Genomic DNA, 26,579 nt, shown 5'->3' with positions numbered 1-26,579 from the left:
TTTTCCCCTTAATAAGATCTACTTAAGACTTGAGGGAAAAGGCCATGGTTCCATGAGATGTAAATCCAATTTGGTTTCATACGTGATAAAAACCACTATGGCTGCATGACGCAGCCCCTGAATGGGCACACCTTCGCCCTGCCAATTCAGATTTGTTCATGTAATGCAGGAGGGGCGACTGTCCAGGCAAGCTTCGCATTGGGGCACGCACAGGCTGCCCAGGCACCCCTGATGTTGGGCTGGGGGCCAGTGACTCCCCGTCTTGTACTCTCACTGTATTTTGTGATCTGCCCAATTGTATGATCATGTTTGTCTTGACTCAAATCTGTGTGGTCAGGGGGTCTGGAAGCTTCCAGTCTCAGCGTTGATGAATGTGGACCCAAAGGATGTTATGTTAGCCTGCACTCTTCCTAGAGCTGTCCCTGCAGACACCAGAGAGTCTCTTGTGCCTGCTGGAAGCCCAGGGGCAATGTCTGGCTTCTCCAAATATCCCTTCTTCGGTGATCTTGCCAACAAGAACGGTATAACCACACCGTATGCTGTGAAGCTTGCAGTTCAGAGCCTCCTTTCCCTTACTGAAGGGAGAAAGACCTGAATTAAACCACCCCTTTTCTGGAAGGTAATGCACTCAACATTAACAGAGCAAACCCCTTGGCAAGTTATTGCCCTCTTTGCCAATTCATCTCTTTAGGCTTTCTGCTGAGGCATATCTGGCAGTTGTTTTCCCACTGGGTTAATTTATGGCTCTGAGGCTTGCTATCCTAGGAAGCTCTTGCAGTGGGCTTTTGGAATATGTGTTGAGAAATAAAGTATGGTGCTCTCTTGCCAAGAGGGGATTTTTGAAAGTTCTGGATGCTGGTTGAGTCGTCTTCCTTTGGGATCACATTTCTCAAGTCGTCTTGTTTCTGGATCAGTGAAGATCTCGTTACCTCGGACCACTAATAGCACTGCATTTGCTTACCATCTCTGTCTTCTCTGCTTCACGTAGAGTTGTCTGTCCTCCCTTGGATCTCTTGTTAAATAAAAGAAGTTTTTAGCCTCATGGAGGTGCTTAGGGGCTCCCTAAGTGGGTGTTTCTTACTCCAGGATCTATCTCAACTTTTGGAAAGAAGAATCCATGCAGCTTCTACAGCCACTGGAGCTTCTATTTACGGTCAAGTAAAAATAGCCTGAATCCCTCACATTCATTCATTGCTCCTATTTTTCGTGGTTTTTGTGAACCACTGTTTCATACCCCGTGTCACATCAGTGGTCCCTGGGCTTTGCTTTGGGAAATACTGGCTTCAGCTACTGCTCCGTTCCTTTCCTTGGACACGTTGATGTTATTTCATTGCCCTGTGGGGAGGAGGCAGAGGATAATTCCCTGTGGAGTCTGAAAAGGTACCTCGAAGTGCTGGGACCCATCTCATATGCTCGAGCCATCAGCCGATGGCCTGCAGGAAACTGGCAGTGCAGATTTGCATGAGTCTGGGATACTGTCTTTGGCACTTCTGTCATTTTAGCTCATTTTATGATCTTAATTCTAGATTTTCTAATGTTAGCATGCACCAGTGGGCAGCCTTCCAGCTCTCTCGCTGTTGTTGAAACACAAGTTGATTTACTTATGTTTCTAGTGTCAGGAAACACTGGAAGTGAGTGAGGAGACCTTTTCCCTTTGTAAGCATTAGCTCCACGTGCTTTCCTGCCTCGAGAGCCCCTCCTGCCATGCACTGAAAGCCCTGGTGAGCTCCTTCTTCGCATGCTTCCAAATCCCGACTTGTGGCATCTCCCCATGTGCAGGACAGTCTAATTAGGGACAGCACCTGAGGCAGCACATTGCGAGACACAAACAAGCACCGCGGTGGCTTTTCCTCACCCCCATCCCCCTGTTCTGGGACTGACGGGGACTTCTGGGGAATTCTCCCTCTATCCTTCTGTGGTTTGAGGTAACAACTTAAAGTTCCCTCTTGTCATTAGAAGAAAAAAAGAAAGCGGCATAAGTTAGGCTGGTGTTTACAGTGCTGTTTGTTTACAATGATCACTTGAATATTATTGTCACTTGTTTTACTCGTTGCGCAGCCCTGTAGGTGTGGGGAGGATAGTCTGCGCCAAAGAAGCACTGCCAGTAAGTACCAGACCAAAACACAAGCTGAGCCAAGACAGTGTATGTGTCAGGTAGGATATTGTCATTTAATAGAGCTTGAATTCTCTTTTTCAAGTAGTGAGAGACACTTTTGCAATCAATAATAAAGAAACCAAAACACCCAAGTAACTTCTCTCCTCCTGCAAGAAATCCCTGCTCTATTGCAGCCTTTTTGGTGCCTATGTTTTTGAAGGACATAGTGATGAGTCCATAGCCCTGATCTGTTCTGCTCTGCTTCATTTGCAACCTTTGCCTGTGAGTTAGATTTGCAAAGTGCTGTATAAATACATAGCTATGTAAAAATCTTGCAATCTTCTGTTCTTGAGATAGAAATACACGTTGCTGAAGATATTTATAATCCCTGATCTATAATGTGTTAAGCTTTTCATTTGCCTGTTCCTGAGCTGGGCATTTTATTATAGTGCAAATACACCTGAAAGCTGTTTTTGTCCCAATTAAAAGCTGCTGTGATTGTAATCACATGCTCTGACAGCAGCAGGAGGAGGGTGCTCTCTTGGCTGCCCAAAGGAGGTTGAAAGATGTGACTAACCAACCCGGAGCGTCCGGGGAGGAGGCAGTAAACAAACTTCAGTGTAGATCCAGGCTGCGGTGGCGGTGTGCTGGCCGAGGCGAGCCACCACGGGCGCTGGTGATGGCACAGTTATCTGAACAGGCTTGAAAGCTTACCCGGGAAGGTGCAGGCAGAGATTTGCTCTGTGTTTTTTGCTGCTGTAGCTAAATTGCTGACAAACCACCTTGGGTAGCTCTGCCCTCCCGTGCTCCACTTCTGTAACACCAGAAGTACCACCCTTGTGTGTGTTCTTTTAGAGGGAGAGCTATAATTATAGTTAGCAAAGTAATAATATTTGTATGTATTGTAAATACGGTACCGAGTCTGCCTTGTTCACGCCTGACACCGAGGTGTGAGTGCTTAGCATGGTCCCTCTGCCACGTCATCGTGCCTGAGTGTTGCACTCCCAGTAAGCAAAGAGGGCAGTTCGGAGACACGGCTCCTCTTTACGTGCTTTGCCGAGAACGTGTGGAACCTGCAAGCTCTTCTTTAGCTAAAAGCAGATTAAAAATGAACAAAGAATACTCTCTGAAGCCCTCATTGTGCTCCGGTATGTAGATTTTGGACAGCAAGAGGTATTTCACTCTGTTAGGAAAGTGAATGGTGGGGTTTTCTGGGCCAAACTTAAATGGGCTTGTATTTTTTTAAAGGAGTTTTTCATTGAAATGTTATCTTTGAGGAAGAGTTACAGGTGGCTGGTTTGCATCCTCAGGCTTCCTTTTTGTTCTGGACGATGTTGTAAGAAACGTGGCAGCTTTGAAACATCTCATTCTCTTTAATGTGCTCTGCTGAAGGAGTCTGGGAAGAGTGAGTTGTGTGTTAGAGAACATGGGCTGTTTTCACCCTGGGATCGCAGCGTATGGCACTAAGGCCGTTTCCCTAGATTTTAGATCCCTAGAATTTTTTAGATCTTTGGATGGACTTAATCCAAAACCAAGTGATGACTGTTCGACAAGGTTATGAAAACTTTTTGTCCAAGAGCCACTTCTGATTTTAGTTCTAGCTTTATTGAAAAGCTTCTTAACATTTTAAATGGTAAAGATTGTCAGTACTTAAATATGGAGTTTTCCAAAATTTAGGGCTTAAGGAGTGAATTTTTTTGTTCTGTTTGGTTTCTGTGAGAGCAAGTTGCAGCAGGCTTAAAGGTTTGCTATTTCTTGCAAGCATGGGATGCCTCACTTCATTAAAGCTTATGACCTTGCATTGTGCTGAATGCCATTGATCCTCTACTTCATTATTTTGATGCACCAGAGATCAGCCAGGCTATGTCAGAGTAGTTGCTATGTTCAGTGATACAGGTTCCCTACCTCAAATATAAGTAACTTGGTACCCAGCAGAATATTTAAATGAAATTAACTCCGAGCTGACAGTATTCAAAATGCATTCTGTGAGTAAATTCTTTATCAGATGGCCTTTTTAAAAGGAAATGAAAGCATGTGAAGTTCCTCTGCCCATAGGAAAGGTACCGAACAGCACGTACGATGAAGCTCCCAACCGCTGCCGCAGTGTCAGTGCTACTCTGGGTCGGGGAGAGACAGCCTCTTCACATCTGGAAACTGCCAGTTCTGCATGCAAATATTAGGATGTAGTTTCTTTTTTCCGCAGGTATGAACATTTGCTTACTAAATGCTGGGTATTGCTCTGAGATAAGACCGATACCCTGCATTCAGTGGCTCTCTACCCTGTCGCTATTCAAGCTGATTCAGGAGTGAGATCTCAGGATGTTCCCTTCACTTAACTCAAGAGGCTCTGCCTGTGCTAAAACACACTGTACCAATATTATAGGTGGCAGCTAGCATTTTAGGTGAACAATGAACGAGGCCATTTATAACCAGTTACGCTGACATGAATCTCTCCCTACAAATTTGCATCATTAAAACACCTTTGGAAAAATGTGTCATGCGTATAATTAAATACCTGTTTTGCTAACTCTTAATTTAATTAATGCAAAGTAAAGATGGCAGCACAAATTAATTTAGTTGGAAATGGCTTTTCTCTCAGTGGGCTGAAGGGAGGTTTTCTGGAGGCATTGTACCAGATGCCCTCAGAAATGTGCAGGTGAACTCCAGGACTGATTGACACAGTTTTTTGACAGTGATGGCCGTGATATCCTCGTAGCAGTACGTATGCTACATTTCATCTCACTTTTTTCCCCTTGTGAGAGCAAAGAGGAAGGCCAGCTAGAAGGTGCTTTCTTTGGGAGAACAGTGTGGCTACTTTTCAGCTCTACCCTGAGAGGTATGTGGTAGCAACCACAGTAAATCCAGGTTCAGACAGGTGAATGAAAAGAAGAAATTCATATAACAAAAGATCTTTCTATGTCTCCCCTTGGTTTTTCCTTCTGTACTTTGATCTCTTTCACTCAGTTGGTGCCCTTAGATACAACTTTCTGTGACTGTTTATCCGCTTTAAATATTCATTCCTCTTAACTTTCTTTAAAGACTTCCTTGTAGATGATCTTCTTTTGGCTTGACCTCTTTCCTAACCTTGTGTATTCTTCCCCCCCACCCCGCCCCCACCTTTTTGATCTGTTTCTCCCTGCCGCTTAATCTCTTTCCCTTTCCATCTTGCTTAGGATAATACTGGAGCACAGACTGTGTTCACTGTGCAAGTGCAGGTGAGTTGTCAGCCCAACATTGTAGGAAGCAGGGAATCTGTTGTAGCTTCCTGCAGAACCATCTGAGCACCAAAAGAATTAAAAAACAAATAATCTTCCAGTCTTCCAAAAATGTTGCTTATTGCTTGAACAGTTCTCATTTCAGCATAAGTAAAAATAAATGCATGTATGAATGAAGAAAGCTGCTGTGCACTGCAACATGGAGTCTGGCTAGTCCTGCCACCTCTCTGCAATTTCAGGATCGGCTTTTTCTATCTGATATTTCCTTCAAGAGGGAAAACCAACTTCATTTATCATGCAGGATTCTTTGGTACTGAGACTGAGTAAAAGGCTGGTGTGGATGGGAGTGGGCTCTGGGTCATGGGCAGGAGCACGCGGGTCTGCTTCGGCAGGACTGGCTGAGATGGGCTGCTCTGTGCTGGTGGTGCTCCGGGAAGGGAGGACGTGTCGGCTTGGGCAGGCACTTTGGGACTGGTGGTGTGTGCTCAGCAGAGACCGATCTCGAGTGGTGACTCAGACTGGTGTTGGATGGCACTGGAAGGGTGCAGGATCTTGCAGGAGGGACTGGGGATTGGGGAGAATTTGTGGCTTGGAGCTCCCCGTGGCAATGCCTGGTGCTGGTGCTCCACCGGCGCTTCGTGGGGTGACGTTCCTCCATATCCCATCAGATAAGATGAATGCAAATATGAAGCTGATTTTGTCTGCCTTTGGTAGCCTGAACACTCGTGGCCTTCCTATCTAACGCTGACCTTTAGCATCATCCAGCTTTTGCAATTGGAGCCAGTGCTTTTAACAGTGCCTTTTGTGTTCATGTCCTGAAAAACGGGGTCTGTTCGCAGGAAACTTGTTTACACCTGCCACAGTTGTCATCTTTGCTCTTCCTTTGCCCCTTTCACTGAAGCTGTGGTAGTTGAAACTGCAGAACATCCTTTCATTCCCCGGCATCTTTGGCGTGGGATGTGACTGCAGTAGAGCAGCTGGGAGGATGCAGGGTGTGAGACCCACTTAGAAATGTTAGCCAGATGTGGAGAGCTCAAGGAGGAGATGATACAATTCGGCTTTGGAAAGACCCAAGTGCAATGGGTTATTATTTCTACTTCTCCTTTTTTAGCTGTTCATTTTAGCCCTCGGAGTACATCCGTGCACGTACAGATGCACTAAAGCAACTCAGCAACTACAGGAGAGTCCCCTCTCTGTTACCATTAGCAGGGGGTCGATAGCCCTCGCTGCAGGGTTTGCCAGGCTCGTGCTTTCAGCCCTTCTGCAGGGGTAAATGGTGGTCTCCTTGTTGAGCTGAGGGGTTGGGCTTTTTCAGACCACTAAAACTGCGAGTGGCTTTTTGGGGGTGACCCATGCGGTGCGTGAGCCAGTGGGTTCATGCTGCAGCAGAGGAACACGGGGAAGCCAGGGCGAGGGGAGGTGCTAGGACAGGAGGATTTGCAAAGCTGCTGTTGCAAGCCTTGTGCTCAGCCTGCTCTCTGGTGGTAGCTGCTGTAGCAGAGATGACCTTTGATAAAACGTGAAGCATTTGGTTTGATTTGGATAGTTGTGGTTGCTCAGCTTCATACAGCTACAGTCAACTCAGCTGCTCTTGCTTTTGTTCCCCTACCCCTGTGCAAAATTCACAGGTTAAAAATCAAATCACAGCAGCTTCAGGATGAGAACTGCCAACAAAGCCTGCTTCCCAGCAGCTCTCCCCAGTGCAGGTTCTCCAGTGTTTGTTAAGGGCTGAGCTTTATTGCTCTTTTCTTTCAGATTGGGCAGGCTGGTAGGAGAGCAGACAGAAGAGGCACCTGCTGGCATGAAACGTGGAAGAAATAAACGTCTTTGGGATCTTCAGTCAAATTTGGCTGAAAACAGCCAGCGGGCTCCAAAACTCTTGCCAGGATTGAGATATAGAGAGGCACTTAAAGACCACTTGATCATGATCTCTTACTGCCTCAGCTGGGCTAGAGCCTGCAGCATCCAGGAGAGCTCTGGCGGACGTGGTGCATCGCTGCTGTGCTCTGGTCTGCACTGGTGAACGTGGGGATGCTCTTTATTTAGATCAGCTGGTGGCAACATGCAAACTGTTTGTCTGGCTTTTTTGTGCAAAGCTGTTGTGAGGAAGGAAGTGCTTGGTAAGTTGTTCAAAGGAGGCAGGCCAGTCATGCTTGTGGAGAGCCTGGGAGAGAAGGTCGTGATGAGTGCTTCTGCTTTTCAGTCCTGAAAATAGCTGAGGGATGTTTGCTGTCACAGGAGTGGTGGGTTTTGATGATTTTAGCTGCAAAAAAAAGGAAGAATGGGAGAAATAGTTTTGGAGAAGGTTGTTGGGAACCTGTCCTGTCTTTGCTGACATCCCATTAGAAAAAGGTCAACACCATTCGTGTTTTCTAGATAAAGTGTGTTGGATATGTCTTCCAGCAATATTTGGTTGCTGTATTTCTTATCAGGGTTTGTTTTAACAATACCTGAGGGATGTGACAGTCATACATGTGGTTTCTTTGTGCTGGAGACACCTTCAGGACTGAAGTGCCTGTAGGACATAGCGTGCGGGTGTGACCATTTGCTGTTGAGGGTGGATGCTGTTGACGAGACCTAATCAGGCAGCTCTGAGACTTCAGAGCAAGCAGGCACCCTCTCTCTTAATCCAGTTTCCATCCCTTTGACAGTGGAGGTGGGACATCGTTTTAGCATTTTATATAACTCTGTATCTGTATTTCTTGTGGCTAGTAAAGTATTCATTTTGCCCAAGAACATGACATATCCTATGTCTTTGAATCCCAGCATTTATGACTCTGATGTTTAAAGGCAATTTAAGCAGATTTGGGGTTCTTTTTTTCCATGTGAATTGCTGTGATCTAGTCAAGACAACTTTTAGTAGCAGCAACCATGTGGAAGTATTGTCTTCCCACAATTAGAGGTTAAAAGTTGACAGCAAATGAGCCGAGGATTATAATGAAAAAACAGGGTAATTCTTTGTGCATGGTGAAAACTAAGGAATAAAAACTCGTGGTTTAATGCACCTGTCAGTGTTCGATGCAAATAAGAGATAATGTATCTTGCAGTGAAAGACATTTGGATTGTGTGTATTTTGCGGAGCACGGGAGCAATTCCTCCTATTCCATAGAAGCTGAGGTTTTTGTTCAGTTGGTACTGATGCTCTTTTAGAAAGCTTTTACCTCTCTGCTTCCTGAGGTCTGACATGGAAGAGAAAAGCTTCAATAGGCACCAGCTGCTCAATGGGCCCTGTCTCTTCAGAGCATCGCTCGCTTTTCTCCATTCCCAATTAAAACGTGTGTTAAACTTGGCTTTTGTTTGAAGCAGCCAGCGCTGTGGTATTTAATGTAAAAGGAATGTGCTCCTCACCTATTCTCTCTCTTTTGTCGCAGGGTCAGCATTCTTCAGGGGAGGACATGGAAATCTCTGACGACGAGACCAACCCTGCGCCCATCACCAGTGCAGAATGTGCCAAACCCATTGTGGTGAACTCCTCTGTCAGCAACACAGCCGTGATGGCCCCGTCGATTCCCCCCATGCCACCACCGGGATTCCCTCCTCTTCCTCCTCCGCCGCCTCCACAGCCAGGCTTCCCGATGCCTCCGCCACTACCTCCACCACCTCCACCCACTCACCCCGCCGTCACCGTCCCCCCGCCTCCGCTCCCTGCCCCCCCTGGGGTCCCTCCGCCTCATATCTTGCCTCCGCTTCCTCCGTTCCATCCTGGCATGTTCCCTGTCATGCAAGTGGATATGATAAGTGTCTTGGGCAACCAGTGGGGTGGCATGCCAATGTCCTTCCAGATGCAAACTCAGATGCTGAGCCGCATGATGCAGGCACAGAACACATACCAGTATCCGCCTTTCATGACGGGCCGGATGCAGTTTGTGAATCTTCCGCCCTACCGCCCTTTCTCGATGGGAGCAGCTCTTGGTCGTGGACAGCAGTGGCCACCACTGCCCAAGTTTGACCCCTCGGTTCCACCACCAGGTTATGAGCCGAAGAAGGAAGATCCCCACAAAGCCACTGTGGATGGAGTCCTCCTGGTCATAGTGAAGGAACTAAAGGCTATCATGAAAAGGGACCTGAACCGGAAGATGGTTGAAGTGGTAGCGTTTCGGGCATTTGATGACTGGTGGGACAAGAAGGAACGTCTGGCAAAGGTAAGCTTTCACATACTCTGTGCTGGATCCCGGGGAGAACTGTTCATAGTGCTTGTGGCCAGGGCATGGGTAAGCAGGAATCTGGAACTGACTTTAAAAAAAACCCCACAACCCTAAAATTTTATGGTAACTAAAACAGAAGGAAAAAATAAAGGCATGGAATAGCTTTGCTGTGAGAAACCACATTGCTTGAGGCTGCTGAAATTAAATGGGAGGCGTGCATGTCCCTGTCTCTCAGGGCTGGTCTTCGTGCTGAGGCAGGCGGCAGGAGTGTGTGCTGGGAGCAGCAGACTTCAGCCCGCAAATATCTGGAAGGTGCTCCATCACTACAGGCACCTGCCTTGGGACAAATTGGCACCTGGATATTAAACCTGGCTTATCTCCATGGTGTCACTCCATATATGCAGGCATTTCGTGCTGCTTTGCCATCAGAACAAACATGGGCTGGGAATTTTAGTCCTTCCTAGTCATTGATGGAGGTACCCTGTGCAGAGTTGTCTCTGAACATGTGTGGAGCCATAAGTGCTCACCTAGGAGCGAACTGCTGCTCTGTCTCGCACCACCCCACTGATTTGAATGTGGGTCTGAGGAAGAAGTGTTTAGTTCTCAGTGTCATCCCTCTGCTTTGGGGTGGATCTCCTCCTCTTCATCCCCTCCAGCTTTGGGGCCACCTCAGGGCAGCCCTTTCTGTGTGAGGGACTAAGTGGAGCTCGTGCCTTGCGAGGGTCTCGGAGAGCATGTTCATCTTTGGCAGTGCATTCCCCAAGCCAGCCTTGCATGGCTGCTTTGCTTGTCTCGGCAGGATGCACTGGCCATGCTGGGGCATTATCCAGGAGGGATCTGCAAACGAGCTGTTTTTCCAGCTGTGTTTCGGAGAGCTGTGGTGTCCTTACACAGGCATCTCTGAGGAGGGACATCGCTGCAGCCACTGCTGCCCCAGGGCAGGGTCACAGACTAGGTGACCTCCTGAGTGTCACCGCAGCTCTGTGGTGCGTGATGCAGACTTTCCCTGCCAGGTGGGGCTTGCACACTCCCATTAAAGCTGAAGTCTACCGAGCAGTAGTCATAGGACAAGGCTAGCTGCTCCTACGGACAGAGCACGTACACATGGGAGAGTCCTCTCCACTGTGCCCCTTTTGGGAAGGCCTTCAAGAACACCCCAAAATGCCTTATGCCTCAAAAGCCCAGAGTTATTCACTCCCCCCCCACCAATCTCCTTTCCCTTTTCCCCCTCAGTGTAGTAGTTCCAGGGCCTGAAATGTGAAAAGTTTAGCTGATATTTTTTTTTTTTGGTGGTCTGTGGCACTGCTGGCTGCCTCCAGGAAGGGGTTTGCAGGGGGAAATGACCCTGAAATCAGGAGACGAATGTGCAAGGGCTTCTCGCATCTAAGAGGAACTTTAGCTCCAAAAAACTAGTCAGATGCAACAGGAGTGTTTGAAACCACCAAGCCTCTATTTCGTGTTCCCCACTTTGTGTGATGAGATCTCTGGGTATTTCCAGTTCTCTGCGCTCCCCCCACCTCCCCAGTGCATGTACACAACAGCAATTAACTCAAAAGCTGAACATCGACCAAATACACGAGGAGTTCCGGGGATTAGTTGAGAAGACAGCTTTGCCTGAATTGTCGGATCCTTTCTCAACCAATTTAAAGTGTACCTCGGCCAGCAAGCAGCTCTTTGATCTAATATGTGGTGAATTTGTCTCTACCAAAGAAAAGCTAACACTAGAAAGGTTCATGCAAGCCTCAAAATTACTATTACAGTGAGTTATTGTAAAAAAAAAAAACCCACACCAAAAAAACAACAAAAAAACCACCCAACACCACACCTGCAGCTACATTTGCTGTTTCAGATGCCAGTTTTCAGAGCAGTATCTTCACCACCTGCTTTTGTAAGCCAGTTGTGTGTTAACTCTAGCGCCTGGGAGAGCTCCTTGGCTTTCCAGAGAGGTTGGTAATGCTGCTGCTTAACAGCTGTTTTATGACAGTGTAATTTGCTCTGGCTTAGAGCTGGCTGGCGTGATGTGCGGAGAGAAACCCAGTCCCTCTCCTCCTGACTAATGCTCAGAGCTTCTGCTCCTACCGACGAACGTGTGCTGACAATTTTGGAGAAGGCCCCTGAGTTTCCAGGGCAGTGAGGGAAACAGATCCAGCAAGCACTTGCAAAAGCAGCAATTGAAGTGCCCGAGAAATTGTTTTAAACCAGACATCCGCAGTGAAGAAGCAGAAGCAAGTCGAGGCAGGTCTTCAGCGGCTGCTTGGGCTCTTTTATATCCTGAACTATGGTTGGATTTAGCATGTTCCTCCCTCACCTGGAATTTGCAACCCACTTTGGGAAGGGAAGCTGACTGTGCCGCAGCAGCTTGCCACAGTCCTTGCCACAGGTTATGTTGGATGTGAGCAGTCTAATTGAAAATATGAAATTGCTGCATGGAAAAACACTTGTGCTTTCCGTCCAGGAACAGAAATGCCAGAACCGTTGCTGCTTCAGGGCACCGCCTCTGCCAGGCCATGCGTTACTGTCGTGTGCAGAAAAATCACACAGATTTCAGAGCCTCCTTTCTGCTAGGACTGACATTGGTGCAGGACAGGATTCCTTCTCGATCATAAGCTGCCTGCTTTTGCCAAAGGAAAACAAAACACGATATTCGGCTTAAATTGTACCTTCCTATTGCTGGTGTCATTATGTACACGTGAGGATGAGCTGTCTGGGCTCTTTGGTGGCAGCTGGATGTCAGTTCCCCACATATTTTACCATCACACTGATTTTTCTAGAATGGACCAAGACCTCCAGGCACTGGTTGAGCTGAAATGACCCTCCAAAACAGGCCCTGCATCCCCATTTCCTCCCTCCTGATGGTTTTAATTGGAGCTCTTCATATTTTTCCTTACTGATTGACAGTAGTGAAAGAAATTATATTATTTTCAGTTTGGAAGTATAAATAAGACAACACATGTGCTTGTTTATATCTTTTTTCCTTTAGAAATAAATGAGGCAGATTTGTAGGGAGAGATAATGTCTTTTAATATCTCCTGTCCTTGGACCATCAGCTAGAGCAGCCCTCCCGTTATTTCACAGGGGAGATCAAAGCTCACCTTGGAAGTGCATGAGCTCCACCGTATGCCAGCTCCTACAGTAGCTGTGTCCCTCTTTGCGGGTCCGCTATCTCCCTGACCTTCCCTAAGGGTAAGAGCAGGAACCCTTGTGGGTTTCTTTTTGACCCTGACTGACCGACAATGTTCAAGTTTAGTAGAACAGCAAATATTATCTACACAGCGCGGTTAGCAGCCCCTGAACCTTTAACGACGCACAAGAAGGCAACACACTTGTCTCTTCCTGTGCCTCAGTTTCTCTCTTTTCTCTCTGTTTTTTGGCTGCTATATTCCATCAAAGGAATCGACTTGGGCAGCTGATTGACTGCCAAGAAGTATCATGCCGTAGGTAAAAGGTGGGAAAGCTCACGGGTGCAGCTGGCATCCTAGGTCAGGCAGGAGGGAAGACGTATGGGCTGAAAGCTGCTAGGGAGCATGTTGCTAGAGAAGGCAGCACGTGTCATGGACTTTGTCTGCCTGAGCTAGGGGAAAACTCTTCCCTGTTGCCGAGTCTAGTGATGGGTTTAGGTTTGAAAGCCTGAGTGAGATACATTAAGCAGAGTGCCAGGAATAACCAGCCATCCCTGGCCACAGAGTGCTGCCGCCAGGATTCTCTGCTTGATATTCCCATTAGTCTTGTCCCTTATTAGCAGGAGAGCTGAGCTTACGCTTTCTCTTCGGTGATTACAGCCAGCTTCGGCAAATTAGCTCTGTTAATGTCTCTAAGAAAAACCGATTTTTAGAAGGTGTTACGCCACTGGCTGATGCGAGTGAACATTACCTCCAGTGCCCTTTGCTCAAGAAGAGCATGGCATGCCACCCTGCGTGATACTGTCCCCTGCTCATCCGCCTCTCCACGGCTCCAGAGGTTTGAATTCTTGCGCTTCCTTCACACCTCAGCTCCAGTGAAAAGGGGTTTGTTGTGGCTGAGCAGAGATGAGGCTGTGTCTCTAGTTACCAAGTTTTGTAGACCCTTAGGTGTTTCAATAATAAATATCTTGATTTTTCCGTTTCCCAGGACTGGAGACTTCTGACTCTTTTTCTGGACTTGGGCTGTGGTTGTTAAGTGAACACAGGGGTGTGTGTGATTTTTGACTCACTATACTATGCTTTACACTAAAAAGAAGAAAGGTTTCCCAACTAGAAGGTCTGAAGTTGCTTTTAGTTATGTGGGTTAGCAAATGAAGGTAGATAACGCAGTGTTAGGCTAACTTGCCTAAGTCATGCTTGAGTGATTTGTAAGAGGTATATGTGTAGCTCTGTTTCTCACGTAGCTGTGATCAGACCAGATGGGCTCCGGCAGCGTTTAGGAGTTCAAGGGTGATGGTGTATCCCAGCTCCATAGCTTCCCTTCAGAGTTCAGGACACTTGTACGGTAGCTGCTCCTTGGCACTAGGTAGCTCCTGCCTGGGTAGAGGAATGTGTTCCCTCGGGCTTTGAGACCTGGGTTCATGTTTGCACCTTTTCTTCCCCTTTCTTCTCTCCTAGCTTCTAGCATCTGTGTTGGATTCTGGCTGTTCTGAAGGTGGTCACTGTGGTCCCCTCACCAGGCACTGGGGAGACCTGAAATGAGCTATGGGGGCTAATGGGTCTGTTCATTTCCCTTGTCCTCTCTTGAGAAGTACTTTGGCCTATGTTAAGCAGCATGTGAAGGAAATTGAGATCGTGTTTTAAAACACTCGGTGAAGAAAGCAAGAGTGTCTGCTCTGCTACCTGACAGCGTGATGGCTCCAAATGCAACATCACTTGGTGTCCTATGCCAAGCCACTGCTCTGGGAGTCCCAGCAGGTTTGTCTCCAGGCGTTTTAGGGCCCTGTGCAGAGAAAATAACTTCTTAAAATGCAAGGGGGAGAAGGCTTCTCAGAGATGGAAAGGTCTCGTTATCAAGAAGAACTCCAGCATGTTATCCCTTTCAAGTGTGTGTGGTCATATGGTGCACCTTCAGATGCTCTTTCCTTCAGAGAAACTGATGCCTGGGCAAGGCAGTGATACTTCACAAATCTCAACTGTCTAAATGGTTCCAGAGTTTGTGCGCTCCCCAGGAAACTTTCCCTCTCAAGTATGCTTTCTCTGTTGCAGGCATCTCTCACTCCAGTGAAGTCTGGAGGAGAACTGGAGGAAAAACCAAAGCCAAAGGATCGAATCACATCTTGTCTTTTGGAGAACTGGAACAAAGGAGAAGGCCTGGGATATGAGGGAATCGGCTTGGGCATTGGGTTACGAGGGGCCATCCGGTTGCCATCCTTCAAGGTAAAAACAAAGATCTGTCTTCATTATGCTAACATTCCCTAAAGGAGCTTTAGGAGGACAGACCTCTCTTGGTTTGTGCCCCAAAGCCCTACAGGCTGGTTAACCTTATGGGGTTGCTTCTGACAGCATCACTTGTAACCCACCAGTACATGTAAGAGCAAGGATCCTCTTTCCCAGCCTTAGCTTTTCATCTACCACTTGTGTGAATTGTCTGTAAAGGATCTCTCTGCTCTGCAAGGTAAATGAGACATTTGCCTGTGTTTAGGACACAGCATTTCAGCATGATTGTAAAAATACGTGCTTATGCTCATAGTGCTTTACACAGTTATTTCTTTGCTTAGAATGTCTTGCAGTTTGGCAGCTGAGTCTCACCTGAAGTTTGGTTAAAAGTGTTCTCTGCCTCATGTGAGTTTACAGAATCAGACTTGGCAAGCCTAGGGTCACCTATTTTAAAGAGCATTTACATAAAAAATGAAAAGTATCTTAAAAAAAGGAGGGGGGAGGGTAGAGGGCTTCCCTGAAATTAGGATTTTGAATGCACAGAAGGTGCAAGTAAAGGTTTGGGATGAGAGATTCCGCAGTCTTTGTTTAGAATAAAACTTGCTTTGAGGTTCTTTAAGATGTCATAGGCTCAGGCTCTCTTTCTGTTCTGCTACATCTCAGACACAGGCATTTGTCAAGAGTTTTCTCTGTCATCTTCAAAGTACCTGGTGATGACATGCACCATGCTGGTACCCAGAGTGTTTTGATGCAAATTGAAGGGGTAGAATTTCATTCACAGTGAAATTCTGTTTGCAAGCAAATAAAGGGATCAAGAGCTGGGAAGTTGCCCTTGGTTTCTGGGTGTAAGTCACCATGGCAAAGTAAAGCAGTAGCAATTTGCTTAAGAAGTTGATTTCTGCTGTTTCTAAACTTTTAGAAATGCTAATTGTGTCTTTTGTTCAGGTGAAAAGAAAGGAGCCACCTGAAGCTGCCTCAGCAGGAGATCAGAAGAGAATCCGGCCTTCTACTTCTGTCGATGATGAAGATGAAGGTTTGCAAAGCACATTTGTTTGAAACACAAGAGCAGATGCAAACCACATGCAAGCTGAATTCTTTTAAACTTCACAGCAGTGTGCTTACTTACAGTTAGACACAGAGTCAAGGATCTGAGCCAAAACCCTGCTTCTCACAAAACTCTGATCAGCTGGGAGATGTCTCCTCTGGATTCAGTTATCTTAAATTCACTGGCGGGAAGTTTAAGACCCACATTTTATGAATAACTCATAACCTATTTTAATTCTGCTGATGCAGAGCTGGTCACCCAGTAGAGGGAGCTCAGATGAGTTCATGGACTGTTCCAGGGGCGTGCTTGCAGCTCACTGGGTGCTTTGTGGGAAAAAGCACGTAAGAGACAGTTTGCCCTGCGTTTGATTTTAAAAACAAAACAAACTTACTTGCCAGAAAAATCTATTTGAAAATATTTTAACATTTTTTCCTGGAAGCAGGGAAGAGTAGAGATAAGACAAAGCCTTGAATCCCCTTTGTTTTGCATAAAAAAGTGGATTCAGGTTGGTTGTGCCATAAAGTTGATTCAAACTAACAACTGGTTTTGAAGCCAAAGTACAGAAGCAGGGTTTAGTAAAGCACTTAAATAAAACAAAAAGGTGTTAAATTCAGCTTACCTGTTCTGATCTCAGTCGTGCCATGTCTTCTAGCTGTTCTGCCTATAGCTTGTCAGCTTTGGCCACCTGCATTTTGCCGTCCTTGGCATTTCAACACCCTGCACCCAGTCTCGCCCTCACTTGCACTGTGAAATTAGTAAGCCCCTGTAAGCCCAGGGACTCACATATCACATGGGCACGTTGCTCCTAACTTTGATCTTCCCTAAGAAAAAGTTTCTATTATGTAGTCAACTCTTTCCCTCCCTTGCAAGGTATTTGATGGCAGTTTCCTTCTTATTTTTGCTCACCAGAGTCGGAGAGGGACAGGGATGCTTCCGATACAACATCTGACCTGTCAAAGAAGGATGCAGAAGCAGTGGGGCTGAGGCGGCGACCAGCAAGGCCGCTGGAGCTCGACAGCGAGGGAGAAGAGGGAGATGAGACGTCAGGGAAAGAGGAAGAGTCCTCCTCAGAGAAGGAAGAGGAGCAGGAAGAAGAGGGAGGCTTGGTGAAAGCAGCACCTGGCAAGGTTTGTGATTGCAGTTTTGAATGTGGTCATTAAAAAGTGGCCTAGTAATTCCAGCTGCCAAAGTTGCCTTCTCTAGAAGATGAGCACTCCTATTAGGGTCCGTCCTAAGAGAACCTCTGTAAGATTGTTCTCTCTTCAGGTTCTCTGATCAGTGTCCCTGAGAGTCGCTGATGGTTACTACAATGACAGCCAGGTCTCAGAGTCAGACAATGTTCATTTTTGGCAATGCTTTCTTGCAAAGGAGGAAGAGGAGGATGATGAGGAGGATGAAGACGATGAGGAGGATGAAGATGATGATGAAGATGAGGATGAAGATGATGAGGAAGAGGAGACAGGCATAGACACAAGTGACAAGGAGGAGGAGCAGGACTCCGAGGAGGGTAAGCGGTTCCCGTGGAGGCAGCAAGCATAGCCTTCAGGTCAGGTGTGGTCTCCCTTTTGCACTTGTGAGCTGTTTTTTTTTATTTTTGCACCTTCTTTTGCTGAAGGGCGGTTTTATACAAGATAATGCAAACATTAGGTATTAAAAATACAGGTATTTTTAATTGTTACCTGTGAGGCTTCCATGATCCCTCAGTCTGTGGGTTCCTTTGCAATAGCTCTCCAGCCCCTGGATGATCTCACCCAATTTGACAGAGGGGCAGCTCAGTTTGTGCCTGTTTTATGAAACGTATGAGGCTGGGAGAAGGGACCACATTTCAAACAGGGGTAATTTAGCCACTAATAACTTTCTGTCCTATCAATCAGTTCCTGCTGTGGAAGGTGGTGGTTTCCACATTTTAAAGCTGTGTGTGAAGGCAGCAGAAAATCTTAGTACAACTCCAGTAAAGAGGCAATCTACCAAGAGACCCACGTGAGCAGGGTGCCAGCTCTAGCTGCTCATGGAACTGCCTGTTGTATGGTGGTTGTTGTAAGCATCCAAATACATGGTTTATAAGTCTCTGCAAAAATAAATAAACTGGGAGGCGACTCCTTCAAACCCCCACACTGCTGTTGATGCTGTTTCCATGCTGTTACAGTGTGGAAGTGATAACTTGCTTCTGTAGTAGACCCTGATTGTTTAATGAAGTCAGAAAGTGGAACTTATGGTAATTTGTTCTTCTTGTAGATGTAGCAAGTCCCTCGTCTTCCAAGGCTGAAGTTGAATCATCCGATGAAAGTGAGGATTCGTCTGAATTCGAGTCGAGTTCAGACTCGGATGATGAAGATGAGGATGATGATGATGAAGATGAGGAGGAGGAAGAGGAAGAGGAGGTGGCTGAAGATCAAGACCGAGAAGCCATGGTTGCTGAGACAGAGCATGAACCTGCTGGTCATGAGCTTCCTGATGATGAGAGGGAGACTATTTTGGAGCTGTATCCTGTGGATGACTACATGGATGCAACAGGCTTGGGACTCACAGAGCCAGCTTTGGCAGTGAAAGATGAAGGCATGGAAGAAATCAAGGCAGGGGAAAGTGAATGTGGTGAAGTCCCAGAGGCATCTATTGCTGCTGAAACACTGAAACACTTGGTTATGGAAAGAGACCAGGAGACAAAGCTTGCGCTGTCTCCCATCTGTAGGCCAGGTATGCCCTTCCATGTGGTGTGGCATTTTTTGCCACGTTTCCAAGTACAGTATTCTCACAGCATGCAATATGTATGGTTTTGTATTTCACTTGTTCTCTTTCTTCCTCCAGTCTTGGCTCTAGGCTAGGGGTTATCTGTACAGGGAAAGAGGTCTGTGCTGAACTTCACTTCCTAGTAAGGAGCTCTACACAAGCCATCTGCTACTAAAAATACTGTGGTTATTGTATCCGGAATCTTATCCTAGGCCAGTTTAGTTAGTGTCCTACAGGAACTGAACAGTTGTCATCGTCCGAGGGTGACTGATTGGATGGTGTAGTGGCTGAAGCTCAAGATAGAAAATCCATGGCTGCTAAAACAGAACAGGAATCTGTGCTTAATGAGTCACTACTGGCTCTTTTTGGGTTTAATACTGAAGCAGTATGTGACTGGGAAGCTATATGGAGCATATGAGTGGAGTCTCAGAATTATATGTGGTTCCTGATATCATTATTTGTGGGGTTTTTTTACTTAGTCCTTTCAAATGAGTTATACTCCCTGGTTTTCTGGAAGAAGGAAATTTTCTTCATTCAATACAGAGTTGTATTTAACCCAATTAGGAAATTAGAAACGTTTTACTAAAACAGGATTGAAATGCATAAAGGTTGACAAATTCTGCAGCTAGGGGGGAATTAAAAAGTTAAAAACTGGAGCCAACAGGGAGAACACATCTAGTGTGGCCTGCAGTGTGAGCCTTGGGCAGGACTGGTGTCTGAGGACTGGGCAGTATTTTGCCACTTGGAGAGCTGGAGATCCAGTCCCTGCACAGGCTAGCACTCCTTGTCTGCCATAAAATCTGAAAGCCATAAAGAGGCAAATGTTAAACTGGGCGCAGATCCTTTCTGGAAGAGGTCGGTGTCCAGAAAGGACATAAATCTGGGGGGACCTGCATTTGGGCACCTTGACATGTGGAATGAGCTTTACAGGTAAACTGTGGGAACAAGCTCAAACTGCAGCATTCTTCTTGTGCAGTCCAGCCCGGTCGTACAGGAGTGACAAGGATCGGACCCTTCTCCAGCGACTCTTCAGTTCTTTCAGCACAAATGGGGAACGCTTCCCTTCCAACTCTCCAGGCATTTTCACCTCCTTTTGCTCTCCCACTTGAAAATGTTATTTTGAGCTGCCTAACAAGATTCACTGTTGATTTCTTTTGGCCCTGGCCCTAAGGGGGTAAATAAACTCCAGACAAATGAGCCTGCTGCAGAGAGCGCAGCATATAAATTGCCTCATTGATACCATCTGAGTGTCTCCTCATTCATTACAAGGGCTTCCTGTTTCCTTCATGTGTTGTTCACGCTCCTCCCTTCACTGCTCCTTCCTTGGAGAGCTGAGGGTGCTTCGTGGCCTTGCAATTAGTTTACCTTCCCACATTGGAAAAGCTGATAGCTTGGGGCTCTGACAGCTCTCCTCCGAAGTCCTTGCCCCACAATCCGCTAATTCTTTTTATGCCTGTACAAAACATGGTCAGGGGTTTTGAAAGCAGAAAACCTTCATTCTGGCCTGTGTCATAGCTCATCCTCAAATTAATAGTGCGTTTTTTTAATGGTCCATTAGGGATGTCTGTGGTAGCGTCTAATTACTCCACACACTGCCTCCAAAATGTAAAGCATTGAAGTTTTTAAAGCCTCCCAGTGGAACTGAGCTGTTCTGTAATTGCGGCATCTTAAACATGCCTTTACTGGCAAGTGGCAAGTAAACGAGTGGAAGCAAAGCTCCTGATTCTCCTCTCTTTTCTCCCTTTCAGAGGAAGAGTCTGAACCCGCTACCATGCTGGAGCCAGAGGTGCAGGAAGGTCCAAAGCCTGAATCTCAAGATGAGGAGGAGGCGCTCTGTCTCTCGACGCCAGTGGGAGTCTTTGGAGAACCTCTGCCCAATAAAAGCAGCTTCTTTAGCAAGTCTGACGACAGCAGCTTAGAAGCTCGTGTTAAAACAAAACTGCCCTCGGCAGCGGAGGAGGACAACCGGCTGCCTCGCACACCTGGACGGGAGGTGATGATCCTTTCAGAGACTGATACTCTTTTGCTTCCAGCCCACAAGGTGCCATCCTCCATGCTTCCCTTACCATCGACTCCTGGTAAAGAAGAATCTTTAGTCCCTCCAGAAAAGTTCCCTGAACAATTAATGGTGACCAAAACGTCCGTGGAAGAGGAGATTCCTAGGACTCCTGGGCGGGACATTTTGGCCAAGTCTTCACACCCCCTTGCGAAATCACAGAGCACGGACACTGTTCCAGCCACGCCAGGAAGCGATGCTCCCCTTACGGGAAGCAGCTTGACCCTCAGTTCCCCTCAAGTCCCAGGGAGCCCCTTTTCCTACCCATCCCAATCTCCTGGCATTAACAGTGGCATTCCTCGGACTCCTGGGAGAGATTTCAATTTCACACCTACTTTCCCAGAGGCTGGTGCTACCATTCCTTGCCTTCTGTCTGGCAAGAAACAGTCAGAGGATGAGCTAGATGAGAAACCCTTTAAAGAGCCTCTTGGTGCTTCCCTTACGATCAGCATGAACAGTGTTCCTTCCCCTATCCCCTTTGCCAGCCCCCCACAAGCAGATTTCCACACAGACATGGGTTTGCCACCTGATGAGCCAATACCTGTAGCAGCCCTGCCATGCATGCATGGAGATGGAAGAATGCCCATTGAGGAGTGCAAGGCAGAAGTAAAATCTGTTTTGCTCTCACCAGAAGTACCCACTGGTGCTTCTATTCTTCCTCCCCCACCACCTTCTGTTCTTCCCAAAAGGAGGCCAGGTCGGCCAAAACGGTCACCACCTTCTGTCCTCTCGTTGGATGTGTACTCGGGCAAAACCATAGAACCTCCTCCTGTGCCAGTGGCCTTGGTGGAAAGTGCTGTGGGCAAAGAGCTGTTGAGTGGACATCCTGATGCTTTCTATGGACTGAAAGACCCTGAAGCCGTCACCCTGGACTTCAGGAATGACGGTTTCCACGAGAAAATAGCAGCTGAGACAGTTGCAGAGAAACTGCCATTTAAGGAACTGGAGAACCAGTGGAATGAAGATTTCAAGGAAGAAGAAGCTCACGTAAAACCTAAAAGACAGTGGCGAAGGCAGAAGAAGACACCTGAGGACCTCCCAGTGATTCCTTCCCCTGAGTATTCCCCACCCCGGCCTCAGTTCAGGCCACGCTCCGAGTTTGAGGAGATGACCATTTTGTATGATATTTGGAACGGAGGCATAGATGAGGAAGATATCAAATTCATGTGTATCACATATGACCGATTGTTACAGCAGGACAATGGTATGGACTGGCTCAATGACACCCTGTGGGTATTCCATCCTTATATCCTTTCTCACTGGCGCTCTGTGTTGCACAACATGCGTAAGGTGCACTAGATGGTCGTTGTGTAAAATTTACAATGCACAAGACTTAAGTTTGCTGATGGAAGAAGCATTTGCTTACTAGAATACCAATTGCTTATATCAGCAGGGAATTTTAGACTGTTTTATTCCCTGAAGCTGCAATACAAAAATACTGCAGAAATGGCTGTTCTTGCTGCATTTTCAATCTAGGACTGCAGGGAAAATCTGTATGCACCTCTTCTGGGGAGATTTCCTTGCTAGTTTGAGAAGCTTCTGTGTGCGTTTAAACCAGACTTTTTTTTCAGCTTGCCTGTGGAATTTCTAGTCTGCACATACAGGGCTTTAACTTGGGGCTAAAACTTGCTGTAAAAATAATCTCACCATCTGTGCCCAAAATAATGAGTTAGTGGTGCTAGCGGCTTTAACTTGCTTTGAGTTTGAAATACTAATAAAAGCAATGGTTTCTAAACGGCACATAAGGGACAGACACAGCCCCAGGCTGGGTGGGGGAATGTATTGCTAGTGCTGCAGCGAGGAGCCCGTGTGCTGGTGCTGGTGGGGCAGAGTCTGGCCCCGTCCCCCCCCTCCCTGCCCATGATCTGGTAATCAGCAGCAGAGGCTGGAGCTTTGAATCTTTGGGAGCATTTTTGGGACGCACAAGCTGCCTCAGAACAAGGCTCTACACGTGTACAGCCACCAGTAGTGATCTCCAGAACAGAGCCTAAAAGGCTGTTCTCATAACCTAAGAACTCTCTAGTAATGTTTTTAGGAAGGATATACGGATTTATATGTTAAAGAAGACAAATGCACCACCTCGTGTGTTGCTAGAGATTGTGTGGAGTTAAAATACCTCATCCCTTACTCCCTACAAGACACGAAAGCAAGAGCAAAAAAGCCCAAACCACTTAAAATAGTCAGTGATATGATACTAACAAAAAGCAAGTAGAGCTCAGTGCTGAGCTGTGCGTTTTTTATCCTTTCTTTCTCTGCATCTCAACGGGCAACGTCTAAGATTAAATTTATAATTTTCTGCCTTTTCATACCAGTGCAATAGTCTTGAAGTGGATTTATTTAATTGTTTAAAGGAAGTATTCTAAAACGTTGATGAAATGCATCATCCCCGGTAATTCTCAGTCTGTATCTGCCCCATTTGGGGAAGCAGTTCCAAAAACAAACCAGTTTCAAGGCAGGAGTAACCAGCCCCGCAGTGGTGGGGGAGCACAGCCAGCGAAAGGCAGAATGGGACGGCTGAGGGTAAGGCTTGCCTGTGACCACGCGCTTAAATGTGTTTGCATTTGGCAACTTACGTATTGGAAATACTTGAAATCTGTTTCCCTGTTGATAAGGACTATTGTAACAGCAAATTTACAGTCACTTTTTAAACTATTTAAAAATCATCTGCAGCCAGTTGCTGGTTCATCCGGTGCTACACTGCACGATAGGTGTGAAAGTACCTGCAGGGTTCACCTGCTTTGCAGCAAGCTCACAGCTCAGCACTCTGATTTCAAGGCCATCACTTCTTGCTTTTTATGGTCCCTCTGCTTCAGTTTTCTGATGTTAAGGATATGTTATTACAGGGAGCATTTTGGGGTAGATCTCAGTCATCGTAGGCTTTGTGGCTGTGTTTTTCGAGTGAGCTGCCAGTAGTACAGCTCCACTGTCCTTCCAGAAGCCAAAGACCTGACGATGCCTTCTGCGTGCTCAATGCAGTGAGTCCTTGCCAGGCCAGCTGCAGGTTTTCTTGACTGATCAGGACAGTGGGGGTTTGAAACATCTGCACAGGGTCTTACCCTTCCCATCAGGGTCTGAAGGACCTGATTTACCGAGGCTGGTGAGAGCAACGTCTGTCTGCAAGCCCTTTGCTTGCCCATCTGTACTGCTTCTAGCCCTAGTCGGTGGGGACGATTGCTGCTGTGAGATCAGTGCGGTGTCTTCGGGGCTTGTGGTGGCTGCAGGGAGTTTCTGGAGGTAGAACAAAAGCGTGTTGCTCAAAACAGAGAAGGTGGTACATCCAGATGGCTGGGCAGCTGCTGCCTGTGTACGTAGTAGGTGCTGTGGGGAAATCCTTTCTCAAACAGGTTTCTCTTGACAGCTTAACCTTTTTATGTTTAAATTTTCATTCTCTCTTTACTTTAGTTTCCCAAAGCATGCAGCTAAGAAGGAAAGACCGTGCTTGGTTTTCCTGTAGGCATGTGGACTTCAGTGATGTTTTTTTATTTTTCAATAGTATTGTTAATTTTGCAACCCCGCCAAAACCTTCCTAATTTTCCAAGCTCCCGGCATTAGCTCCATGTAGCTGTAGCAAGTTTTGTCTGATACCCACCGGTGGCTGTGTTTCTCCTTAACTTGTTTCCACCCACTAGCTTTTCTACCCCCAAGAAAAAGAAGCGGGATGATGGGATGCGGGAGCACGTCACGGGCTGTGCACGAAGTGAAGGCTATTACAAAATTGATAAGAAGGACAAACTTAAATACCTCAACAATAGCCGAGCTTTTGCGGAGGAGCCTCCAGCTGACACGCAGGTGAGGACATGTCCTCTGCTGGCTGCCAGGGTGTGAATGGGATTTGGTTTTAAACGGTGTCATGCACAGTGGTGGCTTCCTGGCTTTTGGCAAGGAGGGAGGTGGAGCTGTTGCTACACCTGCATCGAGTTGGTCATCCGGGAGCTGCTAGGGAGGTGATAGTGTTTGATGTGGGATGTTTTAGGAGGCCACGTGTTCTCTGGTGATGTGTTGTAGCACAAGGGATTGCTCACAAGGAGGCTGCAGGGTGTCGGGTCCGTTGGGTCAGCTTTGATCACCCATTTGTCCTCTCAGGGTATGAGCATCCCTGCCCAACCTCATGCTTCCACCCGGGCTGGCTCCGAGAGGCGGTCAGAGCAACGCAGGCTCCTCTCTTCCTTCACTGGTAGCTGTGACAGTGACCTGCTCAAGTTCAACCAGCTCAAGGTAGGTCACCCTGTGGGTTGCTGCTTTGCACAGGGGCTGGTTGGGAGCAGGCTGAGGCCAGGGCAGGGGACCTCCTGCCAGTTTGGTCTCACCTTGGTGATGGCCATCTCAGCACTGGGCACCGCTGTGTGTGCCAGAGGATTGAATGGCACCTGGCTCTCCTGTACTTCATGTGATACAACTTGATATGACAATACAACTTAATACAACGTGTAATACAAATAATTTACCTAAAGAAATAGGAACAGAGCAGTCACAGGGAAAACATGACACTTAGTCCGGTGTGCTCACTTGTGAGAAGCAGAGACATGAGCTGGCTGATAAATGGCCATAAGTAAGTATATGATGATTACAGAGCTTGAGCCCTAGTCGGAGCCTTCAGGGTTATGCAGAACAGAGACTGATGGCCTCAAAGGGTCTGTTCTCTCCAGTGTGTGGTCAGTGGTAAAAACCCAAGTACTGCAACTTTGTGGGACCTCCCATGACCTCTGTCCTGCCTTCCTGTCACCACAGGACAGAAGGAAACTAAATCAGGTTGAAGTACCCCAGCACTGCTTGTGGCTTGGAGCGTGCTGCGGATGCTGGACCCAGGGACGACCTTTCCCTTTCTGTGCTGTGGCTAATCCAGGGTTGGGGTTTTGGGGTGTTTTCTTCATGCAGTTCCGGAAGAAAAAACTAAAATTCTGTAAGAGCCACATTCATGACTGGGGCCTTTTTGCTATGGAGCCCATTGCAGCTGATGAGATGGTGATTGAATACGTGGGTCAGAACATCAGGCAGGTAAGCTGGACTGTGGGTGAAATCTGAGAAAAAAACCAGCCCTGAAAGTGCTCGAGTATGACAGCTGGGGTTGGAGTCCCTGCTGTAAGGCGTTAGCTACGTGAGCTAGGCAGAGGTTGGCATATGGCTTGGAGGTACAAGGGTGGGATTTTCAACAACCCATAGAAACTAAGCACTTAAACCCTTAGGAGATAAGCTCTCAGGAAGCCCATCCTGAACTTCTGTGTTTTCATTAGGTCTGTGTTCTCTTGGGCTGTTTGGGATCATGTATCTGTTGAGTGGCACAAGCACAGCTCATGTGAGCATTGTGTAGATCTCTGCTCACAGATCACTTCTGCGGCGTGTCCTGACACTACATGTGGGGTTTTCTGTAGGTCATTGCTGACATGCGTGAAAAGCGATATGAGGATGAAGGCATCGGAAGCAGTTACATGTTCAGAGTCGATCATGACACGATCATCGATGCCACGAAATGCGGAAACTTCGCCAGGTTTATTAATCACAGCTGCAATGTAAGTATCATGTTTTTGCATATAATTGTACTCTGACATACAGATAAACCCATTGAGTCCTTGCTAACTTTGATTGGGGCCATGTTCAGAAGTAGCAGGGGGTCACAGGGCTATGTTTAAATGTTAATGAGCTGAATCTAAATCTATGCAGAATCTAAACTAGCATAGAGAGATCTGAGAGACATGAGAAATGAAACACGCAGCGAGACAGAGTACACTCAGAATCCTCCTGACTGTGTTGGGGGACCCTGACAGACACTGTTCAAACATATCCAACAAATATTTCCTTAAAACAAACCACATTTTAGCATTGTTAGTCTGTGGGAATAGTCTCCTTCTAGTGTCCACATGGGAAAAGTATTCTCTGCCCCAGCAGGTAGAGGAGCTGCTTTCCCCTCTGCTCTGTGCTGCAGTCTACACTCAAAGGCTTGGCTGCCTGACCAAATTATT

The 26,579-nt window shown here is 46.9% G+C and overlaps 1 protein-coding gene across 3 annotated transcripts in view; it reads left to right on the top strand.

Moving 5' to 3' along the window:
• The window catches only part of SETD1B (SET domain containing 1B, histone lysine methyltransferase), a 56,150-nt gene that overhangs the window by 22,334 nt on the left and 7,237 nt on the right, over nucleotides 1-26,579 (top strand). Inside the window, exons 7-17 of one of the 3 annotated variants that reach the window (XR_012676451.1) lie at nucleotides 8,682-9,452; nucleotides 14,624-14,794; nucleotides 15,740-15,827; nucleotides 16,749-16,966; nucleotides 17,208-17,346; nucleotides 18,075-18,533; nucleotides 20,315-21,826; nucleotides 24,252-24,411; nucleotides 24,706-24,837; nucleotides 25,498-25,617; nucleotides 25,992-26,129. Coding sequence is in view for 2 of the 3 variants with exons in the window: in XM_075167708.1 (XP_075023809.1) it covers nucleotides 8,682-9,452; nucleotides 14,624-14,794; nucleotides 15,740-15,827; nucleotides 16,749-16,966; nucleotides 17,208-17,346; nucleotides 18,075-18,533; nucleotides 20,315-21,868; nucleotides 24,245-24,411; nucleotides 24,706-24,837; nucleotides 25,498-25,617; nucleotides 25,992-26,129 (3,957 nt within the window). In the remaining variant the exon portion in view is untranslated. Of the gene's footprint in view, nucleotides 1-8,681; nucleotides 9,453-14,623; nucleotides 14,795-15,739; nucleotides 15,828-16,748; nucleotides 16,967-17,207; nucleotides 17,347-18,074; nucleotides 18,534-20,314; nucleotides 21,869-23,557; nucleotides 24,412-24,705; nucleotides 24,838-25,497; nucleotides 25,618-25,991; nucleotides 26,130-26,579 lie in introns of those variants that run through there. The other 2 variants (XM_075167708.1, XM_075167709.1) reach the window with 2 other exon arrangements.

This window comes from Calonectris borealis, chromosome 18, assembly GCF_964195595.1.
Source record: "Calonectris borealis chromosome 18, bCalBor7.hap1.2, whole genome shotgun sequence".
NCBI classification, from domain to species: domain Eukaryota; kingdom Metazoa; phylum Chordata; class Aves; order Procellariiformes; family Procellariidae; genus Calonectris; species Calonectris borealis.
The sequence above is the reverse complement of the archived record's forward strand: the minus strand, read 5'-3'. Positions and strand labels throughout refer to the sequence as shown.